Source organism: Heliangelus exortis, chromosome 2, assembly GCF_036169615.1.
Source record: "Heliangelus exortis chromosome 2, bHelExo1.hap1, whole genome shotgun sequence".
Taxonomy (NCBI): Eukaryota; Metazoa; Chordata; class Aves; order Apodiformes; family Trochilidae; genus Heliangelus; species Heliangelus exortis.
In genome coordinates, this window is record NC_092423.1 from 146849572 (window position 1) to 146867388 (window position 17817).

General features: G+C 40.8%; 1 protein-coding gene across 35 annotated transcripts in view; it reads right to left on the bottom strand.

The window, feature by feature from the left end:
* The window catches only part of PTK2 (protein tyrosine kinase 2), a 220657-nt gene that overhangs the window by 120816 nt on the left and 82024 nt on the right, over positions 1 to 17817 (bottom strand). For 34 of the 35 annotated variants that reach the window (XM_071738480.1, XM_071738481.1, XM_071738488.1 and 31 more), the window contains one exon: positions 7402 to 7628. In XM_071738480.1, the coding sequence (XP_071594581.1) occupies positions 7402 to 7596 (195 nt within the window). In that variant the 5' untranslated portion in view covers positions 7597 to 7628. Of the gene's footprint in view, positions 1 to 7401; positions 7629 to 9262; positions 9282 to 17817 lie in introns of those variants that run through there. The other variant, XM_071738485.1, reaches the window with a different exon arrangement.

Below are 17817 nucleotides of genomic sequence, written 5' to 3' on the forward strand. Positions count from 1 at the left end.
TAACTCCCAGGGAGAGATTTATGTAAGGAGCTTAAGTGAAAAGTTGGGCAAAAGTAAACTACAAAGTTCTGATTTAAATTCTACAATTTCCATAAAGCAATGTCCTCACAACACCAAAATGGAGGTTGTCCTCCAATGACATTCTGTCTGACATTGAAGGAGCAAAGCCCACATCCTTCTTTCCCCCCATTGTGCTACTTCCTCTCTCCTGCACTGGTCCAGCAAACACATTTGCACATCAGATGACAAACCAGGCAGGGGAACTGATCCAGCTGAACAAGAACTCTGCTACAGAAGCCCAACAACAAGTATATATCAAAGCTATAGCCTGAGAACACCTTAATCTGGTACCTAAGATTTTCTCACTCTGCAAGCCCAGAAATACCATCAAGTCAAGCAACACATCCACATAAGTTCCTCAGCATCTTTCACACTTAATCCATACGTGGATCAGTCATCCAAAGTGCCTCCCCACATCCACACACCATTCCACAGGGAATCCAAGCACACATGGACAGCACAGGCAAACACAGAGCAGGTACAGCCACGGTATTCAAAGCTCCTCAGATGAACCAGCAATCACCTGGTCTTACTGCACACTGGTACAGCCTCCTAAATTAATTAAAGGCAGAGTTCAGGCTGGACATGAGGAAAAGGCTCTTCACTGGGAGGGTGGTTGCTCACTGGAACAGGCTACCCAGGGAAGAGGGGATAGCACCAGCTCAAGGGCTGTCTGGAGAATGCTCTTAGGCATTTGGTTTCACTTAGGCAGCCCTGCAAGAAGCACAAAGTTGGACTTGATGATTCTTTTGGGTCCCTTCCATCTAGATATACTCTGTAATTCCATGACTAGAAGCCACCTGCAGATCTAGACATTTTCAGAAAAATGTCAAAGTGCTCTTTATACTGTTCTTAAAATGTTATTTTGCTCATGTGTCTCATCCAAGGATACCAAGAAGATTCCGCACAAGTAAAACAGACATTATAAAGACCAGGGATATTTTTATATGTTACAATTAGTCTGAATATCACAGTACCATCTACTTTTTTTGGACTGCTTACATTTGCAGTCCCTACTTTTGAGGTCTTTGCACATTTTTCAAGTTTGCAGAAGGGAGGCATCTATTAACTAACAATACAACTGTGTCTTCTCATCTGTAGCAATGGATGCAGCAGACAAAAGGAGGAGGGGAAAAAAGGTAAATAGTACCTATTTTCTAGTTCTTTTACTAGATCAGGAAAAGATTTTATTCATTTCTACACACATCTAATTGAGATTACAAACTGGTGCACTCCAGTCTGCTTCTATGCATAAAAAAGTTCCACTGCTAGAAAGCACATATTACTGTATATACCTATTTCTACAGATTATATACGTATGTACAGATTTCTACAACACCAAAAATACTTACCTGGCTTGGTTTTGAGTCCTGCTAGTGTTTACAGGCTTTGTTCACTGATAGAACTTTGTGTGTCTGACCTGCTACCCCTGCACTGCATTATCATAAGAACCTATTTTAAAGGACAAATCCAGTAGATAAAAAAATATCATGTCTAATACAGTATCTCCTTTTCTGATAGCAGTAGATACAGTAGAACAACTCTACCAGATGTCCACTCCCCTATAAATCTTTGAGAAACCCACTGGCTTAGGAGGAATCTAAAAGCAATAAAGTTTATCTGGTCCATTCAGCAGTTGGGAAAAGGCATCTTCAACTTCTGGCTACCTGGCAGTGGATCAGAATCAGTATCATCTACACCACCTCTGCTCCTGTCCACAGCATCCACTGACTTTGTCCAGATACCAGGACAAAAAAAGGGAGGTTTGAAAAAGGGGAAGATTTGAAAGATAGAGATGAAACCAAATGGGTAGAACAGTGGCTACAAGTCAGTTTTCTCAGTGACTGAGGGTCAGACCTACAAGGGGACTCTTTCCCTTTTGCAGGATAGGCAATATCCTTGAGAAGTGTTTGGAAATCAGGAATGCTGCAGTGGATGATGAGGGAGGCTTAAATAGCCTGTGCTGGTGGTGCAGTAACACTGCAGACCTGAGCAGTGCCAGCACAAGCAGGCATTGTCTATTTTCCTCCAGTTTTCTCAATTGTGTCAGTCTGTAAGACTAACAAGATTGCAGAACTGATCTGAATTAAAAAGAACACTAAAACATTCTTTTAAACTTGTGGCTGTCTCTGTAACAGCTATGCCAGCACAGCTAAGAAGGTGGTGTAAGAAAACAAACAGTGAGAAGGATGCAGGCACTGCTGCCAGAAGAAATTCTTTTCTAACTAGGATCTTGCTTGCATTACAGACCTTTGCACTCTTCATTTCCACCATGAACTGGATCTTTAATCAAATACCCAGATCTGTATTACTGGGTAAAATACAGCAACAATCCACAGTGCAGAAATATTCATGAAAACCTCAAGAGCCTAATGCTGACAAACCTGGAAGCAATGGAAATCCTACATGAGCAACCAGCCAGACCAGAGTGAAACACAGACACTGTAGGATGGATCCAGTGGATGCAAATTGCAAATGATTTTAGGAAGATAACTGGAAAAGGGACAGAAGGGGAGAGTCATAGAGGAAAAAAGCAAGCAACAGACACAAACACTGTAATGCATGTTAATAAACTGCTTTAGGGATGTCTCAGCCAACAGTGCTTCAGTTCTTCTAAAAAGCTCAAAATAGGAAAGTGGCAGGAATACAGAGTCTTCCAACCCTGCACCCCTGCCTTCTACCTGTGAAAAGATTTCTGCAGGTGGGTAGGGAAACTGATGAATTTGCTCTGGTCTTTTTCCCTGCTGTAGGGATGAGACACAAGGCATACTCCTTAACTTCCAGGTTTATTGAGACCACTAATTTAGATACATCCTTATCCAAACAATGTTCTTTTTTTTTTTTTAATCAGCTTTTAGAATTCTTATTCTGTCAACAATAAAGTATCTGACGTTTCCAGGTAGTACTGCATAAAAAAAGGAAAAAAGACATCTAAATGATTAACAGCCTAAGAGAGCCCTGGACATCTGTCTTCTAACTATGCTTGTCTCTAGCTCCAGAAATCAGGACAAAGCTGACAGCTCAAAGTTTTAACACTATCTCTATCCAGGTTATGTTTTAGTCAGTTAATCTCAAAAAATTGGAAGAAAACAAACTTGTGTTAAGAATCAAGGTGGCATGTCTGGCAACAACCTGGTTGAGCTTCCTGGTTGCCATTTCCACATAAATAATGCCATCTTTACTTCTCACAACTTCCAGTACCTGAAGGGGGGCAACAGGAAGGTTGGAGAGGGACTGTTTGTGATGGGACAAGGGGTAAGGGGCAATGGTTTTAAATTAGAGAAGACTAGATTTAGATTGGATGTTAGGAAAAAGTTCTTTACCATGAGGGTAGTGGAAAAATGGAAGAGATTGCCCAAAGAGGTGGTTGAGGCCTCAGACCTGGAGATTTTCAAGGCTCTGAGCAACCTGATCCAGTTAAGGATGCCCTGCTCATTGCAGGGGGGTTGGACTAGATGAACTTTTAGAGGTCCCTTCCAACCCAAATGATTCTATGAACTACTACTCAGTAATCAAGGATAAGTTTTTAAGGGCTGGAAGTTTAAAAGATGTTATAAGGCACTCCACCTGGGCACCTCTGGGTTGGGAATGCAGCCCATGGAGAAGAACTGCACTTAAAGCAAAGCTATAGGGGACTCATAAAGGGTTTTCAAATATCTGATTTCTGAAAAACCCAACCTTCCCTACTCCCTCAATCTGCTATGTGCAGCACATTCATTCCTCCATCAAATATAGTTGCTACAATTCTGCCTTGACCACTTCTTCTGAAAACAGAAGAATTCTGATTTACTTGTACCTGATGACCAAGATCCAGAGGCAGTGTTGACTTTCAGGGTGCACTTGAGACCAAAGAAATTCCATCTCAGCAACACCCATCTACTTGCATACCACACCTGAGGCTGGGAACAGGGCAGAGCATGCCCTGCATCCTCTCCAACCCTAAGGCCCTGGAAAACCCTCTCTGTGAATATGCACGTATACAACACATTCAGCTGAAGACATACCAAGACAAATAGGGAAGATAAACAACTTTTCTTTCTCTGGCAAATGCTGCCTACTTACACATTTCACAGGAGGAGACCACTGTTTGCACATTCATAAAAGCCTTTTCCTCCTCCCCCCCCCTCTCTTTTGGAAGTGAGGCATGTCTTCAGCATTACACCAAGGAAAAAAAAAAAAAAGGAGTAGAGGGAACATGCCAATTATTTGAAATCCAAAAAAGCATTTCCAAGAATTGAAAAGCTGCCTTTGAATCCTTTGCAGAACACAAATTCATCCCTCAAAGGAAACAGCTGTCTTTGAGGGACTAAATTCATCCAGAATAAATAGATGTCCATAGCCAGAAGTAAAGTTTACATATAGCCACACTGTTGTCACAGTCTAAGATATTTCAGGTCAAATAGCAAGGAAATCATGCCTTTAGTCTAACCACTTGAAAGATTCTTACAGAAAAAAATTAACTGAGCTTAACAACAATTTTTTGTTGTAAACAACAAAAATTGTTAACAACAATTTTTTGAATGCAAAGGGTTACCCCTCATGATCAAGGATTTCTGAATGATGTATACAGCTAAAGCACTGTTTCTACTCGGAAAAAGTCTTAAAAGATTTGGGTTTTTCTTTAAAAAAATTAGAAGTACCTTTCCTCACCTCTTTGACTGTCAGCACATCCTTTCCACTGACAAAGGCAAACCTGACTTTGTTAGAAACAGGGGATGTTAAAAATTACAAATCACCAAAGAAAATTCCATTGCTGTTTGTACATTCCACAAAGTCCTCCACTTTAGCAGGAGAAATAACTTTTAATTGGTTCTTCTGAAGATTTCAGACCAAGTCTGACTTTCTCTGAATACTGGAAATGTTCCTGATAGCCAGGGAGCTGTCTTGAAAAGCTTTTTTTTTCTTTTCCTTTTAATTGCAGAGCTGTCTCAAAGGTATTCATTCACCTCTCAATATTCTTATAGAACTCCTTGGAAACAAGTCAAAAGGCCAAAGCCAGCACCATCTCATTCCCAGTTTGTAATTTATAAGAAATGGAAGCTCTATTGCAGACCATCTCCTCCACAAAAGAGAGGGGTAATGGGGGCAAAAACTACGGCATAAAAATGTTAAAGGCTATTTAAATCTTAAATTATTCAGCTTGGTCAAACAGGAGTCATTGCAATGGAATGTAGGCTTCTACTCCAACAAGGGTTTAGTGTTTCTAAATAAATGTCAGGACATGGCAATACATCAGCACTAGATCTTCACTACTGGATACCTGCACACTCAGTCATTGTCTCAGTTTAACTAGGAAAAAAAAAATCAACTCAAATTTGTTAGATGAATAAAGAGCAACTCATCACATTCTTTATCAGGAAAGGAGAACAATACAGAAATCCCCTTACTTTTAGAAACAACCATCCAGTTAAACATGCATATAAGAAAACTAAAAATTAAGGCAAGCTTCAAGCAACTCTTCCTTGCTTGCTTTTTTGATCCTGCTTTTTATAAAAAATGACACATTTTTCCTTAAAACAAAGATGTGTAACTCTGCAAACAGAAATCAGCACTGAATTTCTTACAGGGAGTATAAGTTTTGGATACTTAAAAGCCCATAACCACAGGTATTTCTGAGATGGAGAAACCAGAGATGTAATCTCTGCTTTTGTTTTTCAAGCTCCTACATACTTCTTTGGAAAGATAACCTCCATTTCAAGTACCATGCAAAAAACCCTAGACATTAGTCCACAATAGAGGCTTGCAAGGTTAAAAACATACTGAGAAGCAGTTTCTCTTCTCTTGTACCAAGTAATTCACTTTATGAAACGAATCTATCACATTAGGTGTTATTAAACCCCTGTAGTTAAGCCAGGGAGCAAAGATGTTTCAAGTGACACCATGTGAAATGAATGCATGCTCTTGATGACAGATTGTAGGTCTAAACTGTCTGATCACTGAGTTATCCCTAGAAAGAGATAAGAGCTTATTAAATTGACACCAGACACATTTTCTGATCAGCACCGATGCAAATCCTTGAATTTCATAGGTCTGTGATCACTGTCACAAGATCTGCTCCACTCAGGAATGCTGTTAGGTGCTTTCATATGCAGCCATGCTAGAAAATAAAGAGTGGGAAAGGAAGAGAAAATATGTAAAACGTAGGGTTATTTTCCTCTTGCACAAAGGAAATTTAAATAGTGGGCAGAAGGAGACAACAGGTCTCCTTAACTCTTGACAACTCTCTCCCTTCAGCAGCTTGGCATCCTGTCTTGGTGGTGGAATTTAAAGTGCCATGCAAAGAATACTAATGTTGGAAGGAATGAGCAGATGGTAACCTGCTCCTCCAGGAACAACCTTACAGAAGAAAACAACCCTGCACACCACCTACCACTATGCAAGATTCTGCTCTTGGAGGATAATTAAAAAAAAAAAAAAAAAAAAAAAAAACAAAACAAAAAAAAAAAAAAAAAAAAAAAAAAAAAAAAAAAAAAACCAACCACCTAAGCAAAGCCCAAAGTTTAAAAAGAATTTGACATGTTGAACTGAGCTTCATTTAAGTTTAAATATCACAACATCAAAAATTGTAGGAATAAGTGTAGCAAATAGTAAGAAAAGGTCTCAGCATCAAGAGGATATGTGCTTCAGAATAAACTTTTTTTTTTCACGCATATAAAACACTTGCTAGGTCTAATACTTAAAGTTATTCTTAAAAAGATCACAACCTTTATTTTCTTTGCATAGACTCACTGAAGTACTACACAGTACAAATAAAAGCAGCAGGTAACTACTGGGGAGCGAGGACAGCAACAAAGGGACTTACTGAGGAGAGAAAGGCTCAATTTGTCCACACTGTGGGGGAATGAGTTTCCAAATATGATTTTATTTTTTTTTTTAAGTCAGGTACACATTACATTTAAACATTCTAAACATATAAACACAGACACACTGCATTTGAACATGCAAAAAAAAATGTATTTTCTAAAAACACATGAGAAGTGTCATTTAATGTCACCTTCATCCACGCCATCCTTTTATGAGGTTTCACCCAGGCTTTTGGGGCATATAAAGTACTAAAAGTCAACATACAGTAGTAGTGGCCACTGTTCTAAATTTCAAGTTTCCAGTCTGCAAAAAGGGAAAGACTTCTCATTTTTTTAAGACAATACACAGGCACACATCAGGGCTTTTTGTTCCCAAGGAAAGTTGGTACCACGTAAAGCTTTTTCTGAAGTTGCTCACAATGCACTTAAAATAAACCACAAAACTTCTGGGCTGCTTCCTTTCAGACTTTTACCTCCCATTTTTTGAGCATAAACATTTCACCTAAGGAGGGAATGAGAATGGTAAAACCAGACTTACTCGGACATCGGTGGCGTCTCCGTGCCGGATGATGCTGGCCCAGGTTGTTGGTTCACTGCTGTTCTCAAAATAGTGAAAAACCTTTAGGACTCGTTCCATGGCCCCTGGGGAACGCTCCATCCCAGTACTGAGGTGTGTCTTTCCACTTGAACTTGGTGTATGATTCAAGTTGGGATCAAGGTAAGCTGCTGCCATGGTTTTGCTAGATGCTAGGTATCTGTCATATTCTAGGAGAGGGAAACAAGAGATGAATTTGTGTTGGTTATAGCTGCATCTTTACATCAGATTCATGCAAAGCATACAACCCATGTAACTCATTTTAAAGGACACTTAGTTGACTTTTTTGGAGTCACTCCCTGTAAGAGTTATACCTCCACAAAAATCTAAGACCTCCCCTGATGACCACCAGAGACACTGCAAGCACCTTGGAGCAAGTGATCCGAATTTGAACACCAGGATCATTAACTGAAGCTGCACCTTCAGCAAGACTTCTTCCTTCGGTTTCTCAATGGCCTGGCCCCTGCCAAAGCCTTCAAAACTAAATAGTTTCTTCCAGTTTTAACAGTAGTTCCCATCCCTAAAATCTCCCAAGCCTGGTCTTCACACAAGCCTCTGAAAATCAGCACAAAGAAACCCTGACAGACCAGTCACCCAACTGGAGGCTCTCCAGTAAGAAGCTCAACACCAGGCTCTCCTGTTTAAGGCTAAGTCATGGTCACAGAACCATTAAGAAGAACCATTAAGAACACCAGAGCCCCTCCTCTCATCAACTACTAAACAAGCAGGCAAGTTTTATCATCGAACAGCCCAGTTTGCAAGAAACTTTCAAGTCTAGTGTTAAAAGACACAGACCACAGTATGAGTCTGCATCTCAAAAGCACAAAAATTGCCTCTTGGCTACTGCTGCAAATTAGTCAGCCACAAGCAGATGGTGTCTGAGAAATCAATGCAGTACAAGAGAAAAAGAGCAAACATCTCCTCCCTCGCCTGACAGTCTCAAGCAGCATTCCAGTCTCCTGGCTGGAAAGAGCAAAGAACTGCAGGGCTTTGCTCCAGGGCTTGGACAAGTGCACCAAGCTTTCTGTACCTCCTCCTCACAGCACGCAGCCAGGGAGGAGGCAGTTTTGGAAACCTGGAGATGTTAAAAATAAAAGAAATTTGATCTTTTTGGCACAGGATTGAGAACGCCTTTCTAGTAGTAAAGCTGGAGTGCAAAAGGGGGCTGGAGGAGAGTGAAACTGCTTCAGTCCTGCTACTGAAAGCCCTGAGCTTTGGTTTACTTCACCACAAAGCAGAAGACAGACCCAGGCTTCCAGCTGAGCTCCCACAACACCTGAGCTGCCTTTCAACACAGCTTCAGCCACCAACCTGCCACCTGCCATAATGTCCTGCTGACCACGTCAGGAAACTGTCAGGGGGAAAGGGAGGAAAGAAAAAAAGTGTTGTGGGTGTTCTGTTTGGTTTCTATTTGTTTATTTAAATTCTAAAATTTATTTTCGTAGTTTAGTTTTATCCCACAGCTGCCTGAAGGAGCTCACCACGGACTTTAGTCAAGCACAGAGGAAGAGAGGCAGAAGCAGTCAGTGGGCAGGGGCAGGAGGGCAGAGGTCTCCCCTCCAGCAGCAGAAAACCATGACACCAGTCCACCAGCCATGTCAAACCACACCATGAGCTCAGCTGAGGGGAATCCAGGCTTGAAATTTTCAGCCTGTAGATAACATCATTTGCTGGAGGCTAAAACAGGACTTGAATTCTAACAACACTTAAGCGCCTACCTCATTCTGATCCCCAAGATAAAGAGGAAACAAACAGCCCAATTCTGAAGGATGTCTTTTACCCCTTGAATAAATGGTTGAATTACCTTCATCCAACAGAACTGCAAGAACTTAAATTTGGCAGTACCAGGTCAGACAAAAGGCCTCTTATGTCCTGCCCTCAGGGAAGATGAGCAAGCCAAGGAGACACTTCTAAGCATCCCCCACAGCCCGACTTTTGAGGGGCTTCCTCCACCTGCCAAGCCCTGGCTCAGTTTCCTATCCCTGTTGCCTCTGAAAACTCAAGACACCATTAGAGATGTTGGACCTTGGTTTATTGTTCTTTTTTTTTTTTTTTTTTTTTTCTGGCAAGCAATAAAAATGTGTTAGACCAACCCTTAAAGCTGACTTTAAAGCCTTTCCTCCTATTCACAGATCCAACTCCAAAAATGTCAGGAACTCTGCAGTAACTCTTGACTTTTCCTCACCGAAGGAGCTTGTGAGCTGTTTTCATATAAACCTTGACTTGAAAGCTGAAGCAGGTATAAAAATCTCCCCTGTGGCAGACAAATAATACTCAGACAACATGACCATACATGCAAACTGCAGGACTCCTCTGCTGTGAGGCTGAAATAGCCATCATGAAACTCCAAATGTCTGCAGGGCTGAGGAGTTTAATCAGGACAAATTCACCAGCCAAAGACCTTCCACAGTGAAACTGCCAGGAATGAAATGGCAGTTTTCAGGCTCAGGCTTGGGCTACTTAACTTCTGCATTATGTTCTACCTCCTTCAGAGCAACCTAATCCACCTCAAAGGCAGCAGTAAAACTTCTAATATTTATTTCAAGCTTACACACGTAAATGGCAGGAAAATTTCCTACAAACCAAAGCAAGAGTCATTTCTTAGTACTGGAGAACTAAAAAAAAGCTTGCTTTAATATTAATTCTCATATAATTTTAACATACACATCCATGAACTTTTATTTGGCAGAAAAAGAACAGGGTGAAAAGCTACAGGAAAATGAAGAAACAAGCATCTAGAAGTTGTCTCACCACAGACTTAATATGGACAAGCTACATCCCCTGGCAGCACCAAGCAATGAAAAGCATCAGTTCCTATACAAAGAAGTGCTCTTAGGCAGCATAACTTAAGGCAAAACATTATTACAATATTTTCACATTAATCACATCTAAGGGAAAATGCAGAATCAATTATTAAACTGACTGTACAAGACACAGGCTACTGTCTGCTTTCACAAGGTTTTATGGATCGGGTGTTTTTAAAGGTAAAACAACTTCCTACAGAAAATTAGAAAAGCAGTTTTCCTTCAGAATGTCATCACTGGGTTCATTACAACTTATTTACAAAATCCCAATACTTACTTTAAAAGGTACAAAAAGAGCAATAAATCTGATAGCTCAAGTCTGGGAACACATGAGGCCTTACTAACACTCCCACTAAAGCAAGCCCTTGGGTTTCAGTTCATAAAATGAGTGTAAAACACTGCCCCAGGACAAAACATTGTAAAACATCACTGCTCTTAATGCAAAGGTAATTTAACAACTGTTTTACAAAATATGTTTGATTGGTTTAAAATACAAAGAAAGCCAAGATTACAAGTGTAGGATGCTTACTTGGGTCCTTCTAAATCCCAACTGGATCAGTTCGTAATCCTGCCATTACAGATTTGGGTTTAAAAGAGCAACTTTGGTCCTCTTGGTATTAAACAGACAAGTAGCACGCTGTTAGGAAGCAGAAACAAGCTGCAGCCAACTAAAGGAGGGTAGATTTAGATTGGGAAGAAATTTTTTTATGATGAGGATGGTGAGACACTGGACCAGGCTGCCCAGAGCAGCTTTAGATGAGGTGTTCAAGGCCAAGTTGGATGGGTCTTCCAAGTAACCTGGACTAGTGAAGACATCCCTGACAATTAATGGTCTAAAATCAAGTTTGAGCAAACTTGTTTGTACATGAAATTGTGTGCCAGCTATCCCTTCCAGGCTTTCAAGAATGAAGACTGGGGTTCTCCAAATGCTCACACTTTGCAAAAAATACTCTTTATTTCTCAGTCCTGCAGAGATTTATTCTGAGATTGGGAAATGGGATGGAGCAAACCAAATCTGATCTTCTGATAATCAGTGGCTCTGATAAGATAAGGCAGTTGTTACCAAGCTGATGTGTTTTATCCTTCAGACAATTTGCTCTGCTGTTGTGGAGTACTTGAGGTTTAGGAAAGCCTATGGGAGACAGGTGAGATCAGGAGATGACATTTATTAAAACAAAACAAAAACCCCACAAACAAACAAAAAAACCAAATAACCACCACCAAACCAAAATCAGCACCATTTCACAGCTTCTCAAGTGAATTACAAGAAAGCACTGGTGACCTTTTTTGTGATACAATTTGATTTTTAATATCTACCATTTTCATTACTTAGGTGCCAGTTAAATTAGGAAAGTATTATGCAACTTTATTTCCTAAAAAAACCCTGAAAAAATGATGCAATAACTGACTGAATCATTCTAGAACTCTGCACTTCCTTTGTTACCATACTTGCCTTCTGCTGACACACCTTAGAAGCACTGCATATTCCCCACATTTGCTAATTGTATCAGGAACAAAGTCACTATTCTGACTTCCAGTGGTACAATCAAAGTTCAAAGTGACATTTCCAGCCTTGAGTACTTAAATACTAAATCACTAGTAACAGTAAAAAAATCATTATAAAATACTTAAAACAATTAACAAAAAATTGATCAGTAAACTGATAAAAAAGTTGAAGTAGTCTCTCAAGTGAATACTTTCAATGCCAATGTCTTCAACATCAGTAGTTTGATAATATACTGAAAATAAAAACCAACCACAGAACTGTTCCTCATGCCAGAGTTGGCAGATGGCCAGCAGTGTTAACAAGTCCATGTGACAAGTCACCAAGCTGTAATTATTCACATCCTGACTTGACATGTGACACGTTACCTTTTGTAGGTACATGAGGTTTTAAAATGTTGCCCCACCTCCCCATCTCAGGATTGAAGGCAGCAACATCTATGAAATAATGCCCCTCCTATGTTGCATTTCCACAAAATAATTTGTTCCATCTCAATTTAGATGAATAAAAATTTATATAAATCTATTACAAAAAAAAAAACCAAACAGAATCATTAGAGTTGGAAGGGACCTCTAGAGATCATCCAGTCCAACTCTCCCACTAAAGCAGGATCACATCACATGGAGCACATCACACAGGGCTGCATTCAGGTGGGTTCTGAGCATCTCCAGAAAAGGGGACTCCAAAACCTCCCTGGGCAGCCTGTGCCAGTACCTTGTCACAATAAATGTTTTCTTACGTTTAAATGGAATCTCCCATGTCCCATCTTGTGCCCACAGCCCCCTGTCCTGTCACTGAGAAGAGTCTGGCTCCATATTCCTTGCACCCACCCCTCTTGTAGACATCACCAAGGTCTCCCCTCAGCCTTCCCTTCTCCAGCCTAAAGAATCCCAGCTCTCTCAGCCTTTCCTCATAGAAGAGATGCTCCAATCCCCCAATCATCTTGGTTGCCCTCCACTGGACTCCTTCCAGTAGTTCCCTGTCTCTCTTCAACTGGGGAGCCCAGAACTGGATGCAGGACTCCAGATGTGGCCTCATCAGGGCAGAATAGAGGGGGAGAATGATCTCTCTTCACATCTGGCCACACTTTTCCATTGGCCTTCCTGGCAGCATGGGCACAGTGCTGGCTCATGGATAATCTGCTATCTATCAGGACCCCCAGAGCCTTCTCCTCAGCACTGCTTTCCAGCAGGCCCATCCCTAACCTCTATTGGCACTTGGGGTTCTTCCTCCTACACTTGTTCTTGTTAAATCTCATCAGGTTCTTCTCTGCCCAGCTCTCTGGCCTGTCCAGGTCACACTGGGTGGCAGCACAACTATCTGGAATATCACCCATCCCTCCCCAGCTTTGTATCATCAGTGCTGAGGATACACTCTGTCCCCTCAGCCAGGTCACTGATGAACATTTTGAACAAGACAGAGTTCATTTTGGTCTTTGGTTCTGGTGTAAAAATTCTACAAGGCATAAAATATTTATATTTTAAAATTGAAGAAACTGAAGACTTTAGGTTACTTCCATTCTCAATAAATCAGACTGGCTGGAAGCAGCTTTGCAGAGAAGGCCCTGATGATCTTGGTGGGCAACAAAGCCAAGCACAAGCCAGCAATGTTACCCTGCAGCAAAAGCCACCAACCTTCTGGGCTGTGTTAGGCAGAGCACTTCCACCAAGTTGAGGAACATGATCCTTCCCTGTCCTCAGCACTGGTGAGAGGCACCAGGACCACTGGACCTTGTACTGGGCTCTCCAGTGCAAGAGTGAGATGGACATATTGGAGAGAGTCCAGTGAAGAACCACAAAGAAATTCAGGGACTTGAGCATCTGTTATAGAAAGAGAGGCTGAGAAAGCAGGGGAGGATTGGCCTGGAGAAGGGAAAGCTTGAAGGATCTTACACCAGTGAGTACAGATACCTGATGGTGAAGAGTAAAGGTGAAGCAGAGTCCTGCCAGTGGTGCCCTATGAGGACATGAGGCAATAGTGACAAACATCAACTCCCATTTAAATATAAGTAAAATATTTTTCACTAGATGGGTGGGTGAATGCAGCAACATGTTGCCCAGAGGCTGTGCAGGGTTCCACCAATGGAGATATTCAAATCATGACTGGACAGCCTCTCCTCAACAACCTCCTCCAGCTGACTTTGCTCTGAACAGGAGTGTTGGGATCAAACTATCTCCACAGGCTTCTTCCAACTTCAATAATTTTGGTATTTGGTGATTAAGAATTACACAATGGTTTATGTTGGAAGGGACCTTAAAGATCAAATAGTCCCAACCCCCCTGCCATGCACAGGACCTCCTGCCACTGGACCAGGTTTCTCAGGACATGGTTGGCTTTCTGGGCTCCAAGCAAACATTGCTGGTTCACGTGGGGCTTCTCATCAACCAACACCCTCAAGCCTTTCCTCAGGACTGCCCTCAGCCTGTAGCTGTGCTTAGGATTGCACAGACCCTTGTGCAGGACACCTTGCTCCTGGCCTTACCATGGGGCCACCTCTCAAGATCCCTCTGGATGCCTCCTGTCCCTCCAGCATGTCACCCACACCACACAGCTTGATGTTACCAGCAAATCTGCTAATTCCACTGTCTGTGCCACCAAAGATGCTAAAAAACACAGGTCCAAGTACTGACCCTCATCAATGGTCCCCGTTTAGACTTTGAACCATTGACCACTACTCTTTGAGCATGACCAGAGAATCCCTTATTCACTGAGTGCTCCATCCTTCAAATCCACATTTGACAATCCAATTCAAATCCAATTTCACACTCTAAATTCCTTAGGATTATCTACAACACATCTCATATCAGCCAGTGAGCATCTCATGACTTTCAAGCTCAATCCATTTTCACAGCTCGTAAAAAATCCTGCTGTAGCTCACCTTGCAAATCAGCTTGGTTATCTCAACCTCACAGAAAGTAAGGATGTTAAGTACAATCTTAACTACATTTCCTGTGACAAAGCTTGTACTTCCAGGAGTCTGTGTTAAGAGCCAGCAAAATAGCTGACTTTTGGAATGACATCTGAGAAATACACACAAAATGTATCATGAGATGTGGCCCCAATGTTTCCAGTTGGACATGAAGTGCAAGACTCCCTGAAATCCTTCTCAGAAGCATTTAAAATACATTTTGCTTCTAAGAAAAGAGTCACAGTGCATTCACCCATCCATCTTGATGGTCAAGTGGAATGGCTGCACACTTGAAGTGCCTGGTTATGGCAGCAGTCCCATTCCCAGAAGATCAGACAGTATGGAACAGTGGAAAAAAAAAATTGAGTGGCCAAAACAGCAGTGCAAGAACACACACAGGCCACAGGAAAGGAGCAGCAAACATGCCAGGTGTGCAACACCTTTTTTTGCATTTATCTTGTTACCATCTTGTTACACATTTAAAGCTGAAACGTGGAGAAAGCCATTAGGTTTGTCACTTCAAATAATGGAAAAACATAGAAAAGGGTTCTCTTTTCTTCCTATTATCACTTTTGCCTTCAGAAACAGTCAATATTTTCAGCTGTTTCCATAGGCCATATTGCAAAGTCCATGTTTGTTTCCTACTAATTTTATATTTCTTATTCTCCTTCTTTCATCTAATACTGATGTTCAGAAGCAAAAGAAAAATGCAGTAATTCTTTGTTCCATCTTGGACATTTTTCAGCTATATTCACTCCTCTTTGCTATTTGCTATGGCTACATCCAAGAATCCTTTTATTTCTCTTTCTGCCTCTTATTCCCTCCTGGTCATCACTCTCTGTTCCTCCTGATACATCTTTTTAAGTACATTATTTGCAGTCAAAAAGCACTGATCAAGGCCCTCAGGTCAAAGTACAAAGCAACCTGGCCAACCACATTAAAACAATGTAAAAATTGAATTATTTTCTATTTTAGTCTTAATGGACACACCAAATATTTAACTATATTGATATGAACAACATAACATGGGAGAACAGCCTGAAACTGGCAATTCCTCATAACACTTTTCCCTGAAGACTGTTGCTGAAACACTTTCTAACTCTGTGTCTCAACATAGTTCAAAGTAGAAATGTGTCTATTTTTCTTTGCAGAGTTAGGTATTTTCAGCAATACACCAGAAAAACAACATGAAAAGATAATGCAGACCAAAGTCCAAACAAGTTTAGCAAGGCAAGCTGCCAAAGCAAGGAAAATTTATTTCAATTATACCAATGTTCAAGACATAAAACATTCAGGGGAGCATGAAGGAGAAATTCAGAGCAAGCATGAACTACAGGACCCATGTGAACCAAAGCAGCAGGACAGCCTTGAACCTGCTGAATACAAAGCAAGAATGTCAACAAAAATCAATTAATAAATAAATATATCACTTAAAATAAGGGCATAATCCATGAAGAGCTGCTACCAATTCAGGCAGTCTTAAGGACTTGTAACTTGCCTCTGCTAAGTGCTACAGGAACAGTAGCACCTGAGCTGAAAAGAGGGAGAAATGACTGAAAAACTGAACTATTTGTTCAGCAGTTCCAGTTTATCAAGGTGTCCTGCACTCTCTCCATTCTGAGACATTCCAAATGGTACCCATCCTTATTAAGAATCCCACAGGATTAAGTCCTGACATACCTTAAGCACACAGTTTAACCCAATTTTATTGTAACATTGCATAATCTGCCCTGCTAGCAATTAACTCCCTTTGGAGTTGGCACCAATTTCTATTTTTAATAGTAAAAAATTTAATAAGGAGGAAACATCAGTTGTGTTGGGAATACAAGAAAATCAATATCTGTATGTAAGCTTTAATTAGAACGAGGTACCCAGCTAAATATTTGCTTAATTTCTCAACAGCAGCCTGAACCTTCAGTGTGGTCCCTTGGCACCACTGAAATCCAAGTAAACACAGATCTCCCCTTACATTTTCCACTGCTGATCTTCTGATTTTTTTCTAGTAAATCAGTGGTGCAGATTTCTTTAAAAAAGGCACCACAGAAGTGAACAAGTAACAATTCTGTATTGCTAAAATAAAGGTCAAAAATGCTCTTTGAAGAGAAATTGCACTACTGGCTGGCAGCAGCCTCACCTATGAACCCTAAAACAAGAGTGGAACAAGCTGAATGGATTCAAGCACTCACTTGTAATACTGCTTGCTGAAATACTGCTCTGCAGAGGCCCTACACAGAATAAGGTCTTCTAAAACAGGTTTAGAAGAAGAAAATAGGAGGGGGTTTAACTGCCTAGAATACTAAAAGAAGGAGAAGAAAAAAAATAGAATTAATAACAAAGCAAGAACTAGAAAATCCTGAAGTAGAGGCAATTAAGGAAATAAGGTATCCTGGCTACCCATTATCACAGCTTAATACATTTGGGTTTTTCTACCATTTAAATTTAAATCTGCCTTTCCTAGGTCTACATTACTGAATGATTCTATCACCCCAGCCCTATATTTCAAAACATGCAACTGTGTAGGTTTTTAAGTTTTGATCCCCTTTAATACAGTTTTAACAGCTTCTGGTATTCCTGTTTTTTCCTGAAAACCAGAAGCACACATCAGATAAAAGGCACTTAAGTGCCCAAGAGGAACAAAGGACAACAGCAACCACCTTGTTGTGTTGTATGGCAATGGCCTCCTACAAACATTGATTACTTGTAAATAGCTTTACTGAAGCCTATTCTGGATCAAATGTTTTTCAAAACCAGCTTCTGGTACATAGGTAGAACTGAAGAGCAAGGTGATTTTTTACTAAAGTGACTGAATGGAAGTTCAGTGTGGGCTGAACATAATAATTCTCCCTCTCATTAAAGTGTTTATTTGAAATGATGCTTCTGTGGGTCTGCACACCCACCCAAAAATATAAAAATCAGTGATTTTCATAGTTGGGGCTGTTGGAACTGGGCACATGTCTCCTTGCATCCTCATGTAAGATTCTGAAGAGCAAAGTAAATTTTGATATTCCCTTGGATTCCCTTAGGAATCAAAGCTCTTGGCTCCTCAAGAGCTCAAGACTCTGCTGTGGTTCAGGGCTTCACCACCATCATTGATTCACCAGGCATTTATTTTTCTTAGTCTCCAAAGACAGAAGAATAAGCAG